This window comes from Apium graveolens, chromosome 4 (genome assembly GCF_009905375.1).
Source record: "Apium graveolens cultivar Ventura chromosome 4, ASM990537v1, whole genome shotgun sequence".
Classification (NCBI taxonomy): Eukaryota; Viridiplantae; Streptophyta; class Magnoliopsida; order Apiales; family Apiaceae; genus Apium; species Apium graveolens.
The window spans coordinates 269,350,556-269,375,006 of NC_133650.1; the positions used below are offsets into that span (position 1 = coordinate 269,350,556).

The 24,451-nt window shown below is 35.2% G+C and overlaps 3 protein-coding genes across 3 annotated transcripts; 2 read left to right on the forward strand and 1 right to left on the reverse strand.

The window, feature by feature from the left end:
- Positions 1 to 3,556: 3,556 nt before the first annotated feature.
- On the reverse strand, positions 3,557 to 5,616 carry LOC141717133 (metacaspase-4-like). Its single transcript, XM_074519240.1, has 2 exons — positions 5,271 to 5,616; positions 3,557 to 4,746 (listed from the first exon to the last, which is right to left on the reverse strand). The coding sequence occupies exons 1-2, from the start codon at positions 5,614 to 5,616 to the stop codon at positions 3,845 to 3,847; spliced, it is 1,248 nt and encodes a 415-aa protein (XP_074375341.1). The 3' UTR covers positions 3,557 to 3,844.
- A 10,625-nt stretch (positions 5,617 to 16,241) lies between these two features.
- Positions 16,242 to 19,247, forward strand: LOC141717134 (serine/threonine-protein kinase AGC1-7-like). The gene is made up of 3 exons (XM_074519241.1): positions 16,242 to 16,357; positions 16,894 to 17,456; positions 18,244 to 19,247. The coding sequence occupies exons 2-3, from the start codon at positions 16,936 to 16,938 to the stop codon at positions 19,103 to 19,105; spliced, it is 1,383 nt and encodes a 460-aa protein (XP_074375342.1). The 5' UTR covers positions 16,242 to 16,357; positions 16,894 to 16,935; the 3' UTR covers positions 19,106 to 19,247.
- A 598-nt stretch (positions 19,248 to 19,845) lies between these two features.
- On the forward strand, positions 19,846 to 23,983 carry LOC141717135 (aquaporin SIP1-2-like). The gene is made up of 3 exons (XM_074519242.1): positions 19,846 to 20,177; positions 22,578 to 22,850; positions 23,657 to 23,983. The coding sequence occupies exons 1-3, from the start codon at positions 19,881 to 19,883 to the stop codon at positions 23,801 to 23,803; spliced, it is 717 nt and encodes a 238-aa protein (XP_074375343.1). The 5' UTR covers positions 19,846 to 19,880; the 3' UTR covers positions 23,804 to 23,983.
- The last annotated feature ends 468 nt before the right edge of the window (positions 23,984 to 24,451 follow it).

A 24,451-nucleotide genomic window follows, 5' to 3' on the forward strand; every position in this document is an offset into this window, starting at 1 on the left:
GAAACAAGTATATTATCTCGTTTAAATATGAAATTCGAGTTTCATATCTGATTCGATAAATTTTCAGATTTTATTCGAAATGTATATGAATGATCTTGGTTCGATTATAATGGAAATGAAGGGATTGTTGGTCGATTATATATTTCGTAAATATATTTGGGTGTGAATGATGTCAACCTCAATTTTTAGAATGTATTAGTTCGAGTTATACGAGAAGTTCGTTCGAGTTACCGAATATTTGGTTTGTGTTTATTGTTTTCAACTAGAGTTGGCCACCCGTGGGTCGTGCGATCCGGATTGGGAGCGGGTTGGAACCGAAAAACCTGAACACTGAACTGACACTTGAAGCGAACGAATCGGGTCAGGCTGTGCTTGAACTTACAGAAGATAACTCGGATTCGGCACTGAACTCATGTGCGTGCCAGGCGGTTCATGGGTTGGCGGTTTACGGTCGGGCCTTCCAACTTGCAATGTTTTGAATTAAGAAATGCTTCACCAAACTTGGGTGTATTTCTTACCCAGCAAGTTCAATTGAGATTGAAAGAGATAGAGATTAAGAGTGTAGAGATTGAGAGAGTGTAGAGATTAAGGGTGTGAATTATAGTGTTGTCCTATGTATACATTTATAGGAAAATTATAGTCCGTTGGAGGAGTGCCGTTGGAGGTTAACGTTGTAACTGCAACTATGCAAAGACAGAGCACCGAGCAGGGGAGCACCAGACAGAAAGCAAGACAGAAAGCATGGCAGAAACAACGTTGGCGCGTGACGCACACCCGCGGGCTCGTGCGGGCTGTGTGTGGATTGTGTTCAACGTGCAACTTGTGCGGTTTCGGTCCGTGCGAGCTCGAGCGGGCTTGTGCGGTTCCGGGTTCTAAAATTGGAATTCGTACTCGGTTCATCTAATTTAGCGAGTTGGGCGGGTTTGAACTGGCCCGAAACAGGCCGAATTTTTTCCGGTTTTCGTACGAGCCAGTCCCGAATGAGCGGTTCGAACCCGCACATTTGGTCGGCTCTATTTTCAACCCTTGCCTACCATATTATTGTTGAATACCTACTGTCACCTTATGATCAGATCTATGCAAAAAAATGGCGTGTAATGCTTTATTTCGAATGCAAATGCTTTCAAATTAATAATAGTAATGATAATATGAATGATGATTCATTTGGGTGTACTTTCCCATGTGAACGTAATAACATTTTTCAGAAATTAAAATTGAGAATGATTTTAGACTTGATATAGTCTTATTGATTTCAAAGAATGATAATCATTTTAAAAATTAAAGTATTTTGAAAAATGAAAGATTTTAATCAAATAATTTCCACGGATTTTCATTGATTGGAGGCGTAAGTGGCCGAGCAGCGCTGGTCCGGCTATGCGATTTTGAAGACCAGTGAGGTCTGACACATTATGAAGATCAGACTATATAATTTTGAAGACCAGTGAGGCCTGACACATTATGAAGATCAGTGAGGGCTTGTATTTGAAAGACTAAATATATATGGTCTTATTTTATGGGTAACCTATTCACGTTTAAAGGGGCTTTAAAGTCCGGTATGAGAATTGTATCACCCGTGCAATCCAAAACGTTATACACTCCAATTGAATAAAATGTTTTCATGTAAAGAAATGTTAAGATGATTGGACTGTTTTGAAAAATGAGATGGTCATTGCAAATGAAGAAAAGTTTAAATGCAATTTTATTGATCTATAAATCCAAGGATATTCAATATTTTTATATTTTTCGACCATATTTTGAGCGAGGTCAGGAATAACCTCCAAATTAAGAGGGGTCATTTTTATTTTTATATAATTTAAATATACAAATTTAACTAAACTAAAAATTTAAGGGGTCGGATTTCCTCGAAGAATCCGCCTCTGCCAGTAACTTTGGCAGAGCTAACGAGTTAGTGTCTGTGTATCCAGACTCCAGAGGCCCTGTGTGTGGCTTAAGGCCACCTTTTCCGTTAAGGTGAGACGGAGAGAGCGCGAGTGCAACCCTTCTAAACCAATGATATAATGCTGCGAGCATATTGCCGAGCCATTGATGCTGCATTTTCTTGCATGTGACTTTCAAATGCAAATTCAAATGCTATTGTCATTAAAGATTTTGCACAGCCACTAGGAACAGTTCTGTAATCACTGCAACCTTTTTTTCCACTGCAACCAATCGCAATAGCAGAAGCAAGATCGAGTGTACGGTTACTGCTAGACCACTCTTCCAACAGGCTAATGCAGCAGGATTTAGAGATTAAAGATGAAATGGCCCATGATCTGGTTCAACTCGGTTTTTGGATAAAATTTGAACCAGAACTGGAATCATGTCTGTCCGGTTTCAAAAATCGAACTCCGCAATCGTAACTGCCGGCTCGGTTTTGGTTTAAAATCCCATTTCGGTTGAAAGGATGATCAATACAAGATAAACAAAAGGAAACTGGAGGATAATTCTAGTTCAACATGGCCAATAAGAAGAGAAAAAAAAAAGCTAAATAAAACAAAGTACTGTCTCAATTATGTAATGAAAACTGTATCAATAATATTGCAAGACATGAGGATTTCTATGTAAGGAGTCTGTTTCTAATAGAAAGGATCATCTTTTATATTTTCTCTTATGTGTGGCCAAACACCCCTCTTTTCCATAATTTCAGCCAAAAGCATAATATCATAAAAACAGAAACATAACACATAAGGTAAGTAGCACAACCCAACACCTTCACGCCAAGCTTATAATAATCTAGGAATCTATCATATGATCATTTGTTTAACCAAATCAGACACCTAAACTCAAACAACAAGCTTATTATAATTTAGGACAAAAAAATGCCTCTTGTCAGTCTCCTAAACCACCCTTCACAACTGTCAAAGAAAGCCAATCTCATCTGCCACAAAATGGCCCAACTTGAATAGCTGCGGGGGGAGAAATTAGGGATGCGCTCCTCAGACAATCCCTCATTCGAGTTCCTTCATGTATTGGTGCAGGGAATGAAAGACATTAAGCTTGTAATGCTATTAGGAGCTAGGAAACAAGTGCAAAACCACTGCATACATGAAGAAGTTTATCAAATGGGAAGACGCAGTGCACAACTGGAAGTCTATTGCATAAGTAGAACTCCTCTAAGCATACCCATGCAAATAATACAATAATCCAGACTGACACATCATTACAGTTTTTACTATATTAAAGAATATTGGTATAGCTGAGAGACAGATAAGTGGATATCTGCTTCAGAAACTCCTCAGCTTCTCTAGAGGAGAAGCTTAATTATATTAAACTTTAATATAATTACCCGGTTATCTTCTAATCTTGGTCTATGTAGAATCGAATATGATCTTGAAACATATAGTCACCCTACCTCTTGTATTTTAATGAGAAGTAGAGTATAAGGATGAACAAAACCAAATTCATCCTTCATATTTTGTTCAAAAATATGGTACAATGACAAAAGAAACCAAAAATTATGCAGATACATTATTATATCTGAATAAATATATAGAAAAAGGGTTCAAGGAGGAAGCTTGCGCATAATATTGTGTGCTCAGAAGTAGGGTCAGCAAGGTTAGAGCAATGAACTGTTACGATTTTAATTAGAAAAGGGTGGCCATTGTAGCCATTATCAGTTTATTACAAGGAAGTGACAATTTACAACATAGTTTTACTTATGCTGATGTAAATCCACACATCACATATCCAGTGAACCACACAAAAGAAAGGAAAGAAAAAAAGCAGCAGCAAAAACCAGTTGGTCACTGCAATTAGATCAGCAGTCTTATATAAGCACTCATGGCAACAGGAGTACCTTCACACATAAAATTGAAATCAGTGCACTTGCTTCACTGGAAAGGTACTAGCACACGAAATTGGTGTTCACAAGACGGTCACTGCAATAAAGACCAGGACGCTGGGTGTAGCCCTGTTTCTTCAGCATTTTCCTTGCGTTGGTAACAAGCTCATAATTAGTAACTTGGCCATTTGTTTCTTTAACTATGGTCTGGATTGCGTTGCTAAGAGCCCCATAAGCTTCAGCATTCTTGCCGGAAGGGTTAGCATCAGCAGATGTTTGGTTAGTCTGACAACCACTAATCATGACTTCACCTTCGGGAAGTGCCTTATTGCTCGCTCCAGCATAAACCTCTTTCTTGCTATCTACCTTTGTCTCCAATGCGGGTTTTGTATAGCTCTCGCCATTATCATTGAGCTTTTGCTTAAGGAAGTCATGGGCTAAACTTCCAACCATTCCCATTAATCCACCTCCACCTTCTCCATTACCACCGCCTTGAAGTTTTTCAAAAATAACCTTCATAAACTTTTTGACTTTGGGACTTGCATCATCTCCAAAGGCATCAAAGAGGGTTGGCCTTAAATTTCCAACATCAACATTATCCTTGCCAGTCTTCTGTTTGAGTATGTCTATAAGGGTAGAAACAGGCAAGGATTTGCTCTTCACATACCCTCGATCCCCATTACCTAGATCAACCTCTTGGTCACCAACATTGTCTTGATGTCCGTGATGAGGTCGGAGTCCAGAAGGAAAGTGAACCCCGCGGGATTCAAGTGCATCATCCACAGTGCGATGCAGAAAGTGCTTAAACCCAGAACCCGAGTCTTGCTTCTCAGAAGAAGAATTAGTGCTCTCTCCTATCTGTTCTTCGACATCTTGAATCAGGCCACCGCTGTGGCAAGAATCTGATACAATTGTCATTCGACACCCATGAGGTATTTCGTCTACAAGCTCTTTGAAATCATCATCTGCAAAAAAAGGTTGCAAATTAGTTTGGATATATAAAATTCTGAATATTTCAAAAATATTGAAATTTTATTTATGGCAAACAAATTTACGAGTTCATCACCAGAATGCTAAAAGGAAAAGTTCTTTAGCATCTTATTAGCAAATAAGGCATGAGCTGTAAACTTTCTAATATAATAATTTGGCATGCTATCATATGTCAACAAAATACAGTAGTGTTTTCTACCAAAATTTTGGACAATGTGAAATAGAAATAAGATTCCAGGAGCAGCATCTTTAAATTACTCATAGCATAGTCCAAATTCTACACCGAACTCATTTCTTCACAATGCTCAATGAACTATGAAATTAACCAAACCAAAATCATCCGATCTTTAATTTCAAAAGCTCGTAAACACTATAGTGCAATCGAAAATCAGTCAATCATCTCAACAATATGAAACACAATTTATAAACATCATGCACAAACATTACAATCAATAAATCAACAAATCTAACAATCAAAAAAAAAAGTTATAAAGCTCACCAGTAATGAGATTCATATCAGTAGGCACAATGCACTCATCATAACCGGTATCATCATCCTCACCGGTCTCAGCCGGAAGGCGTGTGCCATGACCGCTGTAATGGACGAAGAGAATGTCTCCGGAGGAAGCAGATTTGACGAGATTAGAGAGCGCTCTCCGGATGTTTTTGCCAGTAGGTTGAGTGTATGAATGATCTGTGTCGATAAGAATAGAAATGTCATCGTCACAGAAACCATAGATGTCTATTAAACAACGGTGCATGCGCTTGACGTCGTTAATGCAGCCTTTGAGTTCGGCTTTTGTGCCTTTGTAATTGCAACCTATCAACACTGCTTTCTTCGCCATCTTTTTTTATCACTGAATCTGATCTTGCTTCTGCAGAGTAATGTGTCTATACCTACTTTATATATTAATATTTGCATTAATTATTTCTCTCGTTTTTATTGTATTCGTAACATGCAACATCTGTTACATAAGTAATAAGGGGTGTGCAGGATCCGTTTTGATATTACTCTGTTTTTAAATCACGGTTTAATTCGATCTGATTAATTGTTATTAACTACTATCAAACAATTTTGAACGGTTTTTCGATTTTGGTCGGTCATTTATTAATTTAAACTAAACAATGTCAAATGTTACTATTTATCTTATTTTTTTATATGTTATACTTGTATCACCTAAATATTGAAGAAAAAATACTTTCAAATTCGTAAAATAAATAAGATTTGTTTTATAAAAATATTTTTCTCTATAATTTGAATTATGATGTATTAAAAGATAACATATAGAACCACGACAATATTTAGAGATTTTCGGAAATTTCGGATTTGATTTCAAAATTTTTAATTTGAGCAGTGATACGTATCCAAATATGTTTTAAAATAATAAATGTAGTAATGTCACAAGGATTTCATATCATTATTGAGAAAATAATCAAATAAATATTAAAAAAAAGTATTTTGGAACAATTTTTGGAATGTTTTTGTGTTGTAGCATTTCTCATTCAATTTTTCACTTGATCCTGGGCATCATGTCGACTTTAACATTGTTGTAGGTAGGGTGATCGTGGTGCGGGCGGTGCAGTTTTTTGTTCAAACCGTAAATTAAACCGCACATGCGGTTGCGCTTTGATTGAATTTCCAAACCGCACCAGCACCGCGTAACCTCAAAAATTGCATAAACCACCCCACAAAAATGCAGCATGGTGTGGTGCAGTTTGTGCGATTTATTTATTCAAAAAATTAATATTTACATATAAATATAATAAAATTTAGCTTATAAGAAAGTTAAAAATAATATGTTTTTCATTAAAATAAAAATATATCGGTAATTTGTAATATGTAAGCTAGTATTTATAACACAAAACTATACTAAAGAAGAACTGATTCTATAATATATAAATATATCTATACGTATATTGTATATTCTAACTTATAACCCGTGCGAATGTACGGTTGTTTTAATCGATATATATTATAAATTTTAATTATTCTATTTTGTTTTAATCATTATATATTATAAATTATAATTTTAATATGTTGTTGTTGAGATTCGAACTTTACACCCTTTATATGTTGACAATTATAATTCTAATATATTCTTGATAAGATTCGAACCTTAAATCTTCTTATATAATAATTTTTAAAATTATATATAATAGTTCTCATCAATTTGATCATATAATATCTAACGGCTTTGAATTCAGTGACAAAACCGACTACCAACCAAATTTTCATTATTTCGTCTTTAATATAATACTAGTATATAACCCGTGCGATGCACGATTGTTTTTATCATTATAATATATGGCTTTAATATATTGTTATTGGGATTCGAACATTATTCCCCTGGTATAATAATTTTACAATGCATCACGGTTATTTTTATCATTATATATTATAAATTATAATTTTAGTATATTGCTGGTAGGATTCAAACTTTATATTTTTTGCATAATAATTCTTAAGAATATCTCTAACGGTTCTCGTCAGTTTGATCCGACGGCTTTGAATTGAGTGACTAAGGACCAGCAACCAAACTTTTAATATTTCGTCTTTAATATAATAGTGGGTTGAGAAGGATGGGGTGGCTAGGGCGGCCATTTGTGAAACCAGTTTAGATCAAGAGAAGGCTGACACGGTTAAGGTTTTTGCGAAGTGGGTTGAGAAAGATGGGGTGGTTAGGGCGGCCATTTTGGTTGCTCTAACAAATACTTTGTTTGATGTCTATTCTTTTGATGCCTACTCCGCAAAACTCTTATGGGAGAAGCTGGACCAGACACATAATACTGACTCACAAGGTCTGGAAAAGTATTATGTGGCAAGGTTCCTTGAGTTCATGCTGGTGGACAATAAGTCCATGACTGAGCAAGTGCATGAGTTCGAGATGATAGTGCATGCTTTGAAGGAGTCTGATATGGACCTCCCTGAGAAGTTCAAGGTTATGAGCGTGATTGAAAAGCTCCCGAAGTCTTGGGAAGAGTTCTCTCTCTCCCTGAAAAGACAGAAAGGAGAGATCACTTGGACCAACCTTATGCTGGACATGTCGGTCCAAGAACAACACAAGTCCAAACAGGGACATGTGATGCCAACTGAGCACGGTACCTCGAAGGTAAACGCAGCAACTGTAGGACAGAAAAGGAAGGCCGTTGCTAAGAAAGTTAATAGTAATAAACCTAAGAGTGACAAGGACAATGCCAAGAAACCCAAGGCAAACAAATCATGTTGGTCTTGTGGGCAGGTTGGGCACTGGTGTAAGGACTGCCCTACGAAGAAAGCTAAGAAAACCGAGGTAGTAGCGCAAGCGAATGCTGTGCTTGGAACCGCAAGTGGGCTCGTAGTGAACATGGTTGTTGGTGAGGCTACGGCTTCTGAAACCAACATTGATCCGTATGTATCCTACAACCCTTTAATATTTTCTACCTATCTGTCAATAAATGGTTGATAGATACTGGAGCTAATGTGCATATTTGTGCTGATATTAGTTTATTTGTATCTTATCAACAGAGTCATAGCTTGACTGTGAATATGGGGATGTTAGTGCCGCTCAAGTACTTGGAATAGGAAACGTGGATATGAAGTTCCCTTCAGGACGTATACTATCTCTGACTAGAGTGCATCATGTTCCCGACATGCGTAGAAATATAATAAGTGGAAGCTGTTTATTTTCTAGTGGTTTTGAAATTTCTTTTAAGTGTAATAAAGTAGTTCTTATTCATACTGGTACATTTTTTGGCAAGGGTTACTTGTCAAATGGTTTATTTGTTATTAATGTTGAACCCGTTTTGGGGAATTTGAATAATAATATTATTCCTTCTGTTAACTGTGTTGAATGCTCGGATATATGGCATGTTAGACTAGGTCACTTAAACTTTGGTGCTCTTAAGAATATGACGAACTTAGAGTTGATTCCAAAAAAATACCATAAAAAAGAATTCTAAATGTCAAGTATGTGTGTTTGCTAAACAAATAAGGAAACATTTTCATAACATTGTTAGGGATTCAGACTTGTTAGATTTAGTACAAAATGATATTTGTGAATTTGGTGGTGTGTTGACCAAGGACCAGTTTAGATACTTAATTACTTTTAGAGTGTGATAGTAGTAGATATTTAGTCTCGATCTTCTTTCCTGTAAATCAGTTTCCTTCCTTAACTGTTAGTCCTCTAGTACTTAAGTTCTGATATCCATCTTCTGATATTATCTTCTGATAATCTAAGTCCTGATATCCTTAAGTCCTAAATTCCAGTAAGTCCAGATTCCAGTAAGAACTAATATTTCCTGTTAGTTAAGATCTGAAAACTAAACATGAAACATATTAGACATGACATCTCAAATATATCCAACATAAACTAGTAAGCTACTTAAACGATTGAGATTTGATAGAGGTGGTGAATATACGAGTAACGCTTTTAATGAATTTTGTGCAAATAATGGTATAGTTAATGAAGTTACTCCACCATACACACCTGAGTCCAATGGGGTTGCTGAGCGAAAAAACAGAACATTTAAAGATATGATTAATAATATGCTTATTAACTTTGGGTTGCCTAAATACATGTGGGGAGAGGCTCTAAATAAGGCGTGCCATATTTTAAATAGAGTCCCTATGAAACACATGAATAAGACACCTTTGGAGTTATGAAAAGGCAGGATGACTAGTCTTAAGTATCTTCGTGTGTGGGGGTGCCTTGCTAAGGTGCTTGTTCCTGAACACAAGAGAAAGAAACTAGGTCTGAAAACTGTTGATTGTATCTTTCTGGGCTATCTTGAAACCACTACAGCTATGAGATTTTTGGTTTTAAAATCTGACATAGATGGTATAGTGACAAACACGATAGTTGAATTACGAGATGCTACATTCTTTGAGGATGTCTACCCTATGAAGACTGGAATACCTGAAACGACTTCTGAGGAAGATCCTACTCACACATCGAGTTCTATTCCTGATCATATGGAAAAGATGACAAATGTGAGGGCGGAACCTAGTAGTAGCTCTATTCCTAAGGAAGTAGAGGAACCAAGGAGAAGTAAGTGTGCAAAGGTAGTTAAGGACTTTGGAGGTAATTTTATCACTTACAATATCGAGGACGAACCTTTAACTTTCCAAAAAGCTATAGATTCTTCGGAGTCTAGGCATTGGAAAGGCGCTGTGAAGAGTGAAATTGACTCTATTATTTCTAATGGAACATGGAAGTTGGTTGATCTCCCTCCTGGGTGTTCTATTATCGGGTGCAAATTAGTCTTTAAAAGGAAGTTGAACCCTGACGGCTCAATAGATAAGTAAAATGCTAGACTGGTAGCAAAGGGTTTTTAGTAGAAGGAAGGAATTGATTATTTTTATACATACTCTCCCATTACAAGGATGGTAACAATCTGAATGCTTATAGCATTGACTTCCGTCCATGGTCTTATCATCCATCAGATGGATGTAAAGACCTCATTTCTTCATGGTGAACTTGAAGAAGAGATTTATATGGACCAGCCTGAGGGATTTGTTGCATCTGGCAATGAAAGGAAAGTATGTAAGTTGATCAAGTCCATCTATGGCTTGAAATAAGCTCCCAGAGATTGGCATAAAAAGTTTGATGAAACTATATTTCCAATCAGTTATAAGATTAATGAAAGTGACAAGTGTGTCTACGCTAAAGTTAAAGGTAGTGCGTGTGTTATCCTGTAACTATATGTGGATGACATCTTACTGTTTGGAACCAATATTGAGATTATTAGCGAGACAAAAGAATTCTTGAAAAGGCACTTTGAAATGAAATATATGGGTGAGGCTAGCGTGATTCTTGGAATCAAACTGATTCAGTCAGCTGAGGGTATAACATTGACTCAATCTCATTATATAGAGAAATCTATACTTGAGAAATATGGTTTTTCACAGTGTAGAATCTCTAGTACACCTTATGATTCTAAAGTTACCCTTGTCAAGAATACTTCAGGAGTGCCTGTGTTTCAGTTAATGCATTCTTAGATTATTGAGAGTTTGCAGTATCTAGCTAACTGTACTAGACCATATATTTCATATTCTGTGTCTAAGTTGGCTTGATATACAAGCTGTCCAAACAGAACTCATTGGGATGCTCTTGATAGAGTACTTAGATATCTAAAAGGCATAATGTACCTTAGTTTACACTACAGGAGATTTCCTGGTGTGCTTGAAGGGTACAGTGATGCAAGTTGCATAGCTAAGAAGTCTGGTTCCAATGGGATGACTAGATATATGTTCACCTTGGCGGTGGAGCAATATCCTGGAAGTCAAGTAGACAGACTATAATGACTCGGTCTACTTTTTAGGCTGAGTTGTGTGCACTTGATGCCACGGGGACGGAGGCTGAATGGTTACACGGACTTATGTCTGCAATACCTGTAATAAGCATACCACTTCCTGCTATTGCTATTCACTGTGATAGTCGAACAACTATTGACAAGATTAGCTGTAAAAAGCATAATGTTAAAATTAAGAGACACATCCAAGTTAGACTTAAGACTATAAGGGGTTTAGTGACTGATAGGATTATAGCTATAGAGTTCATAGGAACTCAGAATAATATAGCTGATCCTTTGACTAAAGGACTGGAACTTGCAGTGGTCCTCAAGTCAAGGTTGGGGATGGGGCTGTCAACCCATCATAATTTATCAACAGTGGGAACCCAATATACATGAGAGGAGATCCCTCGAAGTATATTCAATGTGGTAATAACAAGCTGTAAGGATGAACTGGTAGTACCTTTGCTACATAGATGATACTGTTGTATCAAAGTCTATCCCCTGTAAACCTAGAAAGTACTGACACTGCTATAAAAGTAAGAGTGTTAAAACTATGAATGGGATCAAGTCATTTGACGAGATAGAGGCAGTATATCTGTGAAGATGCCCAGCTAAGCGAATGTAATTATGTGGTCGCAATTAGATGAAAGGGTTATTCCTTGAAGCATTCGACGAACAGGATCGAGCCAAGACCATTAATGTCTCAAAGCCGTAGATTGGCACCATAGCCGTTAAATTGTCATCATCTATGGAACATGGTTATACTAAACGGATTAAGATTCAAGGTGAAACATTCCATCTGAATCCGGTAGCCATTGAAGTAGAGGACTTAGGAGGGTTCAAATCCGGAAGGGTACCTACTCTGAAAAACAAGTCATGATGAAAAACCTGATCGCAATTCTGTATGGATTTGTGGGGGATTGTTAGAAAATTGGATTTTAGATCATAATTTTATTATGTTCTTGATGATAAATCCTAAAATCTAATGATTGAAAGTTGTTCCATGATATGTGAACTTAAACTTTCATATATGGTTTTAAGAATTTTGCTTAATGAGATCCACAGAGAATGTGACATGAAGTTAGCTTGAAAAAACTTGAAAAAAGAGAGTTTATTTTTTGTCCCACATTGGAAATAATTAAAGGGGGTATAGGCTTTATATGGTATCACACATATGGGTAGTATACAATTATTAAGGTGTGTGATGGTCCATTGTGTTGTTGTGTGCTTCACGCGCGCCGCCGCCTCGCCCCGCCACGCCACGCACCGCACCGGACCAAACCGGGTCGAAGGGCAATTTGAGTGAATGTACGCGAGGCGACCTGGGCGAGAATTTTAATTATTTGTGATTTAATATTTTCATTAGAATTTATTTATCAGTTTGTGCCTGGTTATTATTGTTGGGTTGGGTTCGGTTGCTGAATTGGGCTAAGTCAGTTTGTGAGTGGGCTTAGTCAGAATCGTTTGATACATTGAACCTGGACTATGATATATATAACTTTGTAACTGATAATATTTCAAATTAATATTAAATCTTATATAATAATGTGAACAACACACATACATTCTCTTCTTTTCTCTTCTCTGCATTCTCTTTTCTCCCAAACATAAGTCTGAGCTGCTATTTTTTTTCCGGCGACTGAGGTGCTAGTTGAGGTGGAGTTTCTTGTTGCTGTGAACATATAACTCCGAGTTGTTTTATCCTGGTGGAGACATTGCAAGCAACCCAACGGAGCAGGTAGGGGCAATTATCTCTTCAAGAGTAGTCAAGGTTTCGAGCAAGGCCCAACGACTCAGCTGTAATTTTCTTGGTGTTTTTTGTATCTGTTGGCTACCATCTAGGAATGGCAATCGGGTCGGTCGAAACGGGTTTTGCAAATACCAAACCCGAACCCGATTGTCTTTGTCAAACCCGAACCCGAACCCGAAAAAACCCGAATTATAAAACCCGAACCCGAAAAAACCCGAATTATAAAACCCGAATCCGAACCGATCAGGTTTTATGCGGGTTCGTCTCGGGTTCGGGTTTGCAGATCTCTACCAAATTGTACTTTAATTTTTTATTGAAGGCTTAATATGATCTTATTCGAGCAAAGGGCTCATAGATCTAACGATATTGAAATTTTTGGGCTGAATTATAGGACTCAGAGTAGGCAATGGATCAGAATTCTAAGGATGAAGTTGTGGGTTAAAAAAAGCAACAATCTTGACCTATAGTATACTTGTATCGAACACTACTACTGAAAATATGTTTAACGATAGTAGTTCACTAATGTTAGACTTTAATGTAATAGTTTGTACAAAGTATAATCTTTTTACTACTAATATTAGTAATATATGATATCATATATTATTTTAATACTTTTAAAATATAAAATATTATTTATATATTAATACGGGTTTCGGTTCGGGTTCGGGTTCGGGTCGGAACGAAATGGGTTTCGGGTTTTCGGGTCGGGTTTGAAACGGTATGCCTTAAACCTAAACCCGGCCCGAAAAGAGTTTGGGTTTAAAAATCATACCCAAACCTGAACCGAAATCCGAAATATCCGGGCTCGGTAAAACCCGATCGGATCGGTACGGATCGGGTATCTATTGGTTCGGTACAAATTGCCATCCCTACTTTCTAGTCACTATATCACTTTGTTAAAGTTATGGTTACGGGTATAATTTATGTTCTCTCTTCGTTATTTCAGTTACTGATATGTCTATTGTTTACCTGCATGCTTTGTTGCGTTAACTGTTATCTTGGCCTTGCCTAACTAAATATAATATATAATTGCCTCTATGTTGCTGTAATAGTTAGTATTATTTCCAACATTAGGTACATTTTTATTTAAATTGTTACTATGCTTATGGAATTTCAAATGAGAGACACACGTAACATGTGCAACTTAAGGCATTAGAAGTTGAACTCATATAAGGATTTTACCGTCCTTCAAAATGATAATCCCTCATGGGAGTGAACGTGCTCACCTTTGTTAACAAAAACCGTGAGTTGATAAAAGAAAAGTTGTGCATGGGAGATTGATATTATTCATTGCATCTGTAACAGTATTATTAAAATTGTGAGTTAAAATAATTTAAAATAAAGATTATTTTAAAAGTTACTGAACCTGTAAAATTATTTACTACGGTGAAGTTGGCTATAATAATTGACTATATTTAAAAAATAATATGTTGTTATTATTTCAGGTTGTTATAAATAGAATGTATTATTTGAATATGGTAACATATTATGTATAATTTAACTCTATGTTGTTAGAGCATATCCAATGATGTTAGCTATAATTGGTTGGCTAAATTGGACTTGTAGGACAATATGTAAAATTTGTTGAACATGTAAGGCATTGTACTTCGATGGTATAGCTATATTTTTAAAAATAGTATGTTATTAAAATTTTATAACATTATAAATAGAATATATTACTTCAATATGGTAATAAATGATTAATTTTTTTTACAGATTTCTTACAGGTCTGTAGTGTTCAACAAATATAGTCAACATCAAATGGTTGGCTATATTTATAAACAAGGGAAATGTACCATTGAAGATGATTTTTTTTACATAATCTCTATATTTTTTTATTTATAGTATGTATTAATGATTTTTAGCTAAGGGTTCTACGTGGTTGGAGAGGCTTTTAGAGTTTTGACAAATATAGCCAACGTAGAGAGATTGACTAAATTTTTAACTAAAGGGAATGTACCATTGTAGCGAATGATTTTTTACATAATATCTAAATTATATATTTATTATATTTTTGACACATTTTTAGCTAAGAGCTCATATTCATTGAAGATGCTCGCTGTGCTCCCGAGTTAAAATCAGGAGAGAAAAGAAAAGAACGGAAAATAAACTTTTATAATTTTCCTTCATGGTCGTGCTCCCGAATTTTTTCAGGAGAGAAGAGAAAAGATTAAGAGAGTAAATTTTTAAAATTTTCCCCCCAAAATTTTCTTCCAAAAAATAGGATGATTTGGGGAGAAACTCTCACGTACTTTTCAATATATTTCCCTCCAAATCAAAACTTTCAAAATTTTCTCTTCTTTACAAGAAAATAACTTGGGAACATTTAAAAAAAAATTGTTTCTCCTCTTTACCTTTCTCTTCTCTTATTTTCTCTTTTTTCGTAAAAAACTTGTGAGAACAGCGTTAGAGAGGGGAAAAGACCAGATTGGGTCGGAGAGGTACATCTCTATTAATACGATATCATAGACACCAGTGAAGCCTAGTTTGAAAATTTTAGAGCAAGTCTTTGAAAGAACCACTAAGGTGCTTATTTCGGTACCTACAAAAATATACTAACTCCGTCCCGTTAGGATTGTTTGCACGTATTTCGAGGCTGTTATAAAATATAGTTTCATAATATATTTTTCAAATTTTTTTTTAATAAAAGTTTAAATATAAAATTTTAATTCAAAAAAAAAAATTAAAAATATATTATGAAACTATATTTTAAACGAGTATTGAAAAGCATGCCAAAAAGTGATGTATAGAATCTAATAAGACAGAGGGAGTATTTGTCTATTTTAATTTTAAAATGATATAAATTAAATAAAATCATTATTTATTTATTTATTTTAATAATCAGATCGATTCGGTTTTTCGAACAATTGATTTCGGTTTTTAATATTTCAATTTCAATTTCTGAACAATTTTAGACGGTTCGATTTTCATCAATTTTTAGCGGTTTCGATTTTGGTTTCGGATTTATTTAGTTTTTTACTTCGGTGGAGAGAGCGTTATGATCTTCGAAAGCCCTCCCAAAAAACGCGGACGTATACTTGCGAAGATACTGCAAGTGTAGTTTTACCATATTTAACTTCCAAAATTTTAAAACTTGTATACAACATTATATAGATAGAGATTTGTTCATGGGCCATGGCAGTGTTAAGCGGCAATCCATCAAAATTCAGCTGTGTGTGCTGAAGAATTTCCCTAATTATAGTGTCATTCTCTCTCTCTCCTCTGTCCATCATTTTCTCTCCAAGGAGTTGTTGAATACCAGTATTCATTTTGACAAGTGTTACAATTTTACCAACGCCTAGTATTACCAATATTTTACAAACATCCCTGTTTGATTGGCCATGTATTAATCTATCAAAACTCTACCTACTAGCTCAGTTTTTGGGTCTTTTCTTTCCCTGCCCTTCTTTCTCTCCATTTCTTTCTTCCTCTGTTTTTTTTTTGTAAATAATCATTAAATTCTGAAATCCATTTAAGTGCAGATATAATAGGAATACATATCTGATTTGATCCATGATATCGTTTTTGGACAATGGAGCAAGTACTTTTGAGAATCGTTACTGGTTTGTCTTTTAGCAAATTTATTCATTTTTGTCTTGTAAATGATCTAGTATTTCCAAATTTATAGACTGTATGATGAGCAAAAGCATGTAATTCCGTCTGGTCAGTCATTTCTTTTTCTTATAATCTTGAATGAAACCATACGCTACATTGATTTGCATTGTTGGGTATGATGGTTTTCGATATTTGATCGAGCAGTTGCATATTTTTCTTCTGTGTTTTAACATTAGGTTTGCATTTTCTTTTTTGATGATAAAATGCATATACATGTCAAGAAGCAACTGCGTTTCAAAATTATATGTAGAGAAGCAACTTATGTTCAGGTTTAAAAATATGCCACCGGAAACAATGAAATAAATTTTCTTGGACGAATTTTAAAATTTTATTTTGCGTGAAAGTGCTGTGTCACATTCAAAGCCATTGCATGAATTATGCTATCTTTGATTTTTCATGGTTTTTTTGTTTGTCTTAAAATTAGTATATGGCTGTTAATGGTTTAGGGATAGAAGAAATAATTATGAATTTGTTGATGTCACAGAACTACAAGTTATGAGAATAAGCGCCATGTGAGACTCAAGATATGGACGCTGGTTTGGAAAATGCTCCCTATTCTAACAATGATCGAACTAAAGAGGACCCACTACAAAACAACATCTTGACTGCTGCCAAAAAGAATGTTCATCACAATCGCAGCAGCAGCTCAGAGAAGCTAAGGCCTCATACTGGTGGTGATATTCGATGGGAGGCCATTAACTCTATTTCATCCAGAGAAACTCTTACTATTACCCACTTTCGACTCTTGAAGCGGCTTGGTTATGGTGACATTGGAAGTGTCTATCTTGTCCAACTAAGAGGAACTAGCGCCTTTTTTGCCATGAAAGTCATGGACAAGGAATCTATTGCGAGCAGAAATAAGCTAATCCGAACTCAAACGGAAAGGGAGATTCTCGGTCTTCTGGACCATCCATTTTTGCCCACTTTATATTCTTACTTTGAGACTGATAAATACTATTGCTTGGTCATGGAGTTCTGTAGTGGCGGTAATCTTTATAGTCTTCGACAGAAGCAACCCCAAAAGTACTTCACAGAAGAAGCTGCACGGTCAGTAACTAATTACATCGTTACATGTAAAATTCTGATCTTGCAAAATATTCTCTAAATTTATCATAACTAGATAATTGCCACTGCAAGTGATGAATTTCGTACAGATATGTGGTTTATGCAACTATGCATTAGCTAGCTCCACAGCTTAATGCTTGTCAATTATGTGTTTAACATATACTTGTCTGTCTAAGAAGTCATCCTTTCATGTTTACTTCACATAGTTTATTCATAATTTAATTTCTCTGTCATGGACATTTATATGCATCACCATGTCTCAGACTATAGTTTTTATACCGAGTATCTTTTTTTATTTTTTAATATTCTTCTTAAGATCCTGAATCATAGTGTTATAACATTGCAATATCAAGGAGATTTCATTTAAATGATGTCATTTATGTTTTTGCTTTACAAATTGGGTTATTAGGCTTAGCCGGACAGTTATTAAGGGCTCGTTTATTTCGTTAATTTTTATAATTACATAGGAACTTGAACTTAGCGGTAACTAAGTTACAACTACAAGTTCCAAGGTAATTATTTTGGTAAGTACTTAATATTTTTATATTTAATCGCTATGTAACTTGTGGTGACCATGGTTGGGCATGGTAACTAACTTCAACTAACTTCCTGTATATTGTGCTAACTACAAAAATCATGGAACTTGAAGTTCCCTTGTTCAATTTAAAATACAATTAACCAAACACCGTAACTCATTTCGAATCCAAAGAATTTTAAGTTACGAGTTACATCGAAACAAACGAGGCCTAAGATGTTTCTTTGTTGTCAGATTTTTTGCATCGGAGGTATTGTTGGCAATTGAGTATCTGCATATGTTAGGAATAGTTTACAGAGATCTGAAGCCAGAAAATGTGCTAGTTAGAGAACAAGGTCATATTATGCTATCTGATTTTGATCTATCACTTCGATGTTCTGTCAATCCAACACTTGTCAAGTCGTCCTCGACATATATGAACAGTGGTAATGCAAGTGCAGCTGGCATTTTAGAGAATGAGAATGTCACACATGGTGTCCAGCCATCAAGTTTCTTCCCACGTATCCTACCTTCTAAAAAGAGTCGAAAATCCAAATCAGACTTTGGCCTGTTTGTGGGAGGAGCCTTGCCAGAACTAATGGCCGAGCCAACAAATGTGCGGTCAATGTCATTTGTTGGCACTCATGAATATTTAGCTCCTGAAATCATTCGCGGAGAGGGTCATGGTAGTGCAGTGGACTGGTGGACGTTCGGCATATTCTTGTACGAGCTTTTACATGGAATGACACCTTTCAAGGGATCTGGAAATCGCGCCACACTTTTTAACGTAGTAGGACAACCACTGAAGTTCCCAGATCATCCTCATGTAAGTTCTGCAGCTCGTGATCTTATTCGCGGTTTACTGGTGAAGGAACCGCATAAAAGAATTGCGTATAAGAGGGGTGCTACAGAAATCAAACAACACCCATTCTTCGAGGGAACAAACTGGGCTCTAGTGAGGAGCGCAACGCCTCCCCACGTACCTGATCCTGTGGACTTTTCACAGTATGCTTGTAAAGATGCAGTTCAACTAGAAAAGAAAGTGACTAATGTTACACATGATAAGAACAATACAAGTAAAGATGATTCTTCTTATATCGATTTCGAGTATTTTTAGAGGCTTCATTGTCATCGAAAGATGCAATCTCTTTGGAATATAGTATTGTAAAATGTAATCTTCATAATTTAAAAGTGTAGTTAGTTGAAAATTTATACACTCAAATGTTTTTTTATATGTAGGATATATTAATTTGTTTTTAGAGTTTGGCTACTTGGATTGTGTATACATGATTTATAACTTCAAAACTAGTGTAAACCAAACAATACCCAATTTATTCTTGGTAAGATATAAGCAGATTATGCTCGTAAATTTCGTGATGACCCGGATTTAGTACACAACAAAATGTGAGATAAAAAGATATAATAATAAAAATGATAAATATCAATACAATAATAAAACTAAAATATATGCCCAAGTTAAATGTGAACCCACGATTATATTCGGACTTAGGTTCGATTTTACTAACCCCGTGGGGGTCTTCAACTTTAATGCGAACTTCAAAATTGGTGTCCTAACAAAATTATAAATTATCATTATACTCCTAATGAAAAGATTACCTAAATTTTGTTTTGCCAATTATATCTTAGATATAATTATTAAATTATATTATTTTAAATTTTAACCAACAAATTTTATGTCTTGACATTTTTAATTTAATTTAAATTAAAAAAATCCGAAATTCAAATAAATGAATTGAAACAATTAAGTACGGTTGAGATAGGATCACACGAGTATTCAGGGGTGTAGTTGCGATAACCGTATTTGTTCCCCTGCCGATATAAGATCATCACATCAGTCATATACTTATTTTCAGTCTGTTTTCACTCAAAAAATGGGTGCGATAAAATCAGCGATGGGCGATTTCGTATTAACGTTTCTGTGGGTGTTTAGTGCTTCCACGTTAGGAGTGATCACCTCCATGATCGGGTCTAATTTTGGAGTAAAAGGCCTGTTATTTGAAGTATTTTGCATGGCATTTCTTACGCTTGTTATGTTATTTGCTTTCGGTTCAATCGGTGAGGCATTGGGCGGTGCTACTTTTAATCCCACTGATTTCGTCACCTTTTATGCCGCCGGCGTCCGTACTGATCATTCCTTGTTCTCTGCTTCTCTCCGTCTTCCCGCTCAGGTAAATCTGTAATATGTGTACGTATTTAATTTTGTGTTTAAATGCCGAGTGATTTCACAGCCGAATTACAGAACACTACTGATGATAATTTTTATTTCTAGTAAATTTTTACATTTGTTTATCGTAATATTTTTTGTTGGTATATTGTAGTGGGTTTTTTTTCAGGTTTGTAGTTTGTGTAGTGTTGTGATAGTTTATACTGATACTTGAACCGGTGCAGATGCATGTGCTTGTTTGTTATATACAAATTAAGAAATTAATTAAGGTTTTAGAATAAGTGTTAACTAAAGTGGTAGGTATTAGAGTTCGTGAGGGGAGAAGCCTAGGGTTTGATTTTCTGCTATTGCCAATATTCTTATAAATTATTTTAGATGGTAACGCAAATTAGCGCCATGAAGAAGTGGCTCCTATTTCTGGCCGGGCTTCGATGTGAGAGGGAGTGTTAGAGCATCTCCAAGAGGATAACTATAATGGTTAGTTAGAATATTGTAAAATAATGATTAATTAAAATTTGTTGAATCTGTAATATATTGTGCTCTAATGGCGTTTTAGCTATAATAGCTAGTTATATTTCTAAAACAGTATTTTAATCTTATTTTAAAATTCAAACAGAAAAAATTCATGGTATATTGAATTCAATCTAATAGTACATTGAACTCAATCTATTGGTACATTGAATGCAATATGAATAATCAGTAGATTGAAGGTTTATATGACACACTGCTAGAAGTTTGAGCAGTAAAAGTATCATTATATATACAATGTTAGTCGTATATATGCAAAATGTTAATCATAATTTCCATAGAAAAGGTGAAGTTGTAAACTTTCAAATATTAGTTGAGTGGTTCACATGTATACACAAAATAAATCAATGCAAATTCATTCAAAGAGAAAAAAGGCAAAAAAGGAAGGGGGAAGATTGTTTTGAGCAGGAGATAAGGGGGACTGGATTTAGAGGATGGGTTGAGGATCAATAGATTTGAAGGACCAAAAGACGATAGCTAGATAGCTAAAATTATACTCCTCTGTCCCATTAGATTCTATACATCACTTTTTGACACGCTTTTCAATACTCGTTTAAAATATAGTTCCATAATATATTTTTAAATTATTTTTTTTTGAATTAAAGTTTTATGTTTAAACTTGTATTCAAAAAAAAAAATTGAAAAAAATATTATGAAATTATATTTTATAGAAGTCTCGAAATACGTGCAAATAGTGCATGTATATATCCCAATGGGACGGAGGTAGTAGCTAAGAGGAGTCCTGCGTTGGAGGGACTTATTTTTTGCTGGATAGCTAAATCACTACTGTTGGGCTGCCATCTGGACAATATACCTAACAGCTCCATGCGATTAGAGTTGCTCTTAAGGTACTATATAAGAGGTAATACCTTAAGGTTTAGGAGTCTATGAACTACGGACTAATGATTTTTAAACTACGTTGAAGGATGCTATGTAGTTGGTTTGCAAACATTGTATTCTGAAATTATTCGCAGGAAACATTACACTTTACATTTCAGGTTCGGACTTGAGAGCCTAGATCTTAACCTTAATTGGGAATATACAGTTATCTAGGTGTGGTACACTGCCATCACCAACATTGGTTATGCTATGTATGCAGTAAATTATCTAGTACAGTATCATTTAATCTGTAAAGATAGGTAGATTCATTATTTTTTTTCATTCATAGGATCTACTGAACTAGCATCTTTAAAAAAGATTAGGAAAGGGGTAGTTTCTTTTTTTTTTTAATGGATTTTCTTATATATATGCCATAGTTCAGTCATCAGTGACTAGAATATGCTTAAGTTAGTACAAGGCACCTCTGTTTATAATACTAACCTTCTACATGTTTACTATTGGCCCTGATTTTACCTGGGTTCAGGCAGGAAGCCAAATTATTAGCGAATTATTTAATTTTTATTTATTTATAATGTTAGTAAAACATACTCACACACTCATCTTGTTTTTAAGGCCCGAATCACTGACATCCCGTAAAGGGAGCGAAGGAGATACCGCTACATCAACAGTTTTTGAAAAAGAAAAAAACATTAACAAATGCGTTGTGCTTGCTTTAGAATTTGAAACAAATTCTTATTTGATTGTCAAGTCTTAACCTTAAAATTACTATCTATTTTGTTAGTTACACATTATTTCCTGTCATTGTTATTGACTTATGATTGCCTTTGAATTTCTGGCCAAGATTTACATAGGTAGACCATTAGAGTTTAATATGAAATACTTGCTCTTTGGCTGTCTTTCAAAATTTTCATGATGTCAAGGCTATTTAAAGTAATTCTGGCTTGTTTTAACTGAAGATAGTGTCAATTTTAATAGATTATAATTTGTATACAATGAAACGACGTGAAGGAATCACTAACTGAATGTTCCTTTACAGGCAGCAGGAGCAGCTTGTGGTGCATTGGCAATTATGGAGGTAATTCCAAAACAGTATAAGCACATGATGATGGGACCATCTTTGAAAGTCGACTTGCACACCGGAGCCATTGCCGAGGGACTGTTGACCTTTGGGATTACCTTTCTTGTTCTTCTTATTATCCTTAGGGGTCCTAATAACGCACTTTTGAAGAACTGGTTGCTATCTATGTCAACTGTTGTATTAGTTTTTGCAGGTTCCGCGTATACAGGCCCTGCTATGAATCCTGCCGTTGTAAGTACCAGATTTTATCTTCTGTCCTTGCTTCAATATTAGCTTTTGTGTACTCGATTATAAGTTGTAGTTGAAGAAATTTAATATTCTCAGTATTTTTTAGTGATGAATATGTTAAATCTATGGGATATGTACCATTTTGAACCGAATTCAAATTAAGACACAATTTTCTCTTATTACTATAAAGATATATATTCTTCTGATCTGTTTATCCTCAAGATTTTTGCATCTCTTTTCTAGTTTCATTATAATAAATCGACCTTCATTGAATTTTTCTGGAACCCCACTTCAAATAGGAAGCTGGAGTTGGAACCCCGTAAAACATGTGTAACGCTGTTTGTCTCAGCTCAGGAGACATCTTGACACTAAAACTTTATTATGTAGCTGATTACCCAATACAGCCTAACTTGACATTACCTCTTCCTAATTCAGAAACAAGGATAAAACTTTGTAGCTTTCACTTTGAAGATTGACATACATTTGCAGCTTATCCTCTATCGTACATGTACTTCTGTCTTGCATGTTCCAAAATCAGCTGATCATTCAAGGTTATTCGCAAAGGCTATTGTAGCCAATCATTCTTACAAAACCAATAATTAGCATATCAACCAGGCAGAAAGTGCTGTCGCAAAAGCACTAAGCTAATTGCTCCATTGTAAACTGAGTGTTATTCTCCGACATTTTTCCTCCTACTTTTCCCAAATTTATTGATGCTAATAGGCTAGTTCAGTAATTGAAGTTTTACAAATAGCTGTAGATTTTTTATGAACATTAACCATTTGACTGCAATCAATCTATGTGTGCAGGCCTTCGGTTGGGCATATGTAGATAAACGGCACAATACATGGGAGCAGTTTTATGTTTTCTGGATTTGTCCCTTCGTTGGGGCAATATTATCAGCTTCACTTTTCCGAGTTGTTTTCACACCCCCTGCAAAGCAGAAGACAGCCTAAGAACCTAAGGTTGCTCATCCTCACATTAAAAAAGTTATATTCTGCTGATCAGATTTTTTTTTCTTCCTTTTTTGAAGTCCTTATCAGATGTAAATTTTAGATATGGTCTTGTGCTGTTTAACTATATCACCCAAGTACTACTGTCAACTTAGTTTGCGAATAGTTTGCTAATAACTTTAGGTTTATATGCAACCCAATTCATGGTTTCACTTGATTATAGTTTACATAAAATGAATCTGTCTGCATAGTTAGGCTTTAATTATAGAATATATGACCTTTTCAACCTCAATATTTGCACGAGTGTATCCATAAAACCCTGAAATTTAAAAGCATTTTTCAGTTATCGAATATTAAAAATGTGTTTTTTTATTCTTGGGCCGAGAAATACGAGAAAATGGCATGTAACAGCGGAGCTATTTCAGTTTTTATTGAGCTATTTCAGTTTTTATTGAGCCGATATTCAGACAATTTTGAAATGTAACTTTTAAAACTTAAAGTTTGGAATCGTATCTATAAATCCCTAAAGTCTCATTTTTCTATTATCCTTTTTAAGCAATTCTTTTTATAGATTATTCGATAATTTGATATTTCGATCTCAAACCGCGTATCATCCCCTGGATTAATTCTTATTAGGAGTTGTCCTACATT

Coding starts and splice junctions, on each gene's coding strand:
- LOC141717133 (XM_074519240.1), bottom strand. CDS start 5,616: ATGGCGAAGAAAGCAGTGTTGATAGGTTGCAATTACAAAGGCACAAAA. Junction 4,747..5,270: donor TGATATGAATCTCATTACTG/GTGAGCTTTATA, acceptor CTTTTTTTGCAG/ATGATGATTTCAAAGAGCTT.
- LOC141717134 (XM_074519241.1), top strand. CDS start 16,936: ATGGACGCTGGTTTGGAAAATGCTCCCTATTCTAACAATGATCGAACT. Junction 17,457..18,243: donor TTCACAGAAGAAGCTGCACG/GTCAGTAACTAA, acceptor CTTTGTTGTCAG/ATTTTTTGCATCGGAGGTAT.
- LOC141717135 (XM_074519242.1), top strand. CDS start 19,881: ATGGGTGCGATAAAATCAGCGATGGGCGATTTCGTATTAACGTTTCTG. Junction 20,178..22,577: donor CTCTCCGTCTTCCCGCTCAG/GTAAATCTGTAA, acceptor GTTCCTTTACAG/GCAGCAGGAGCAGCTTGTGG. Junction 22,851..23,656: donor CTGCTATGAATCCTGCCGTT/GTAAGTACCAGA, acceptor CTATGTGTGCAG/GCCTTCGGTTGGGCATATGT.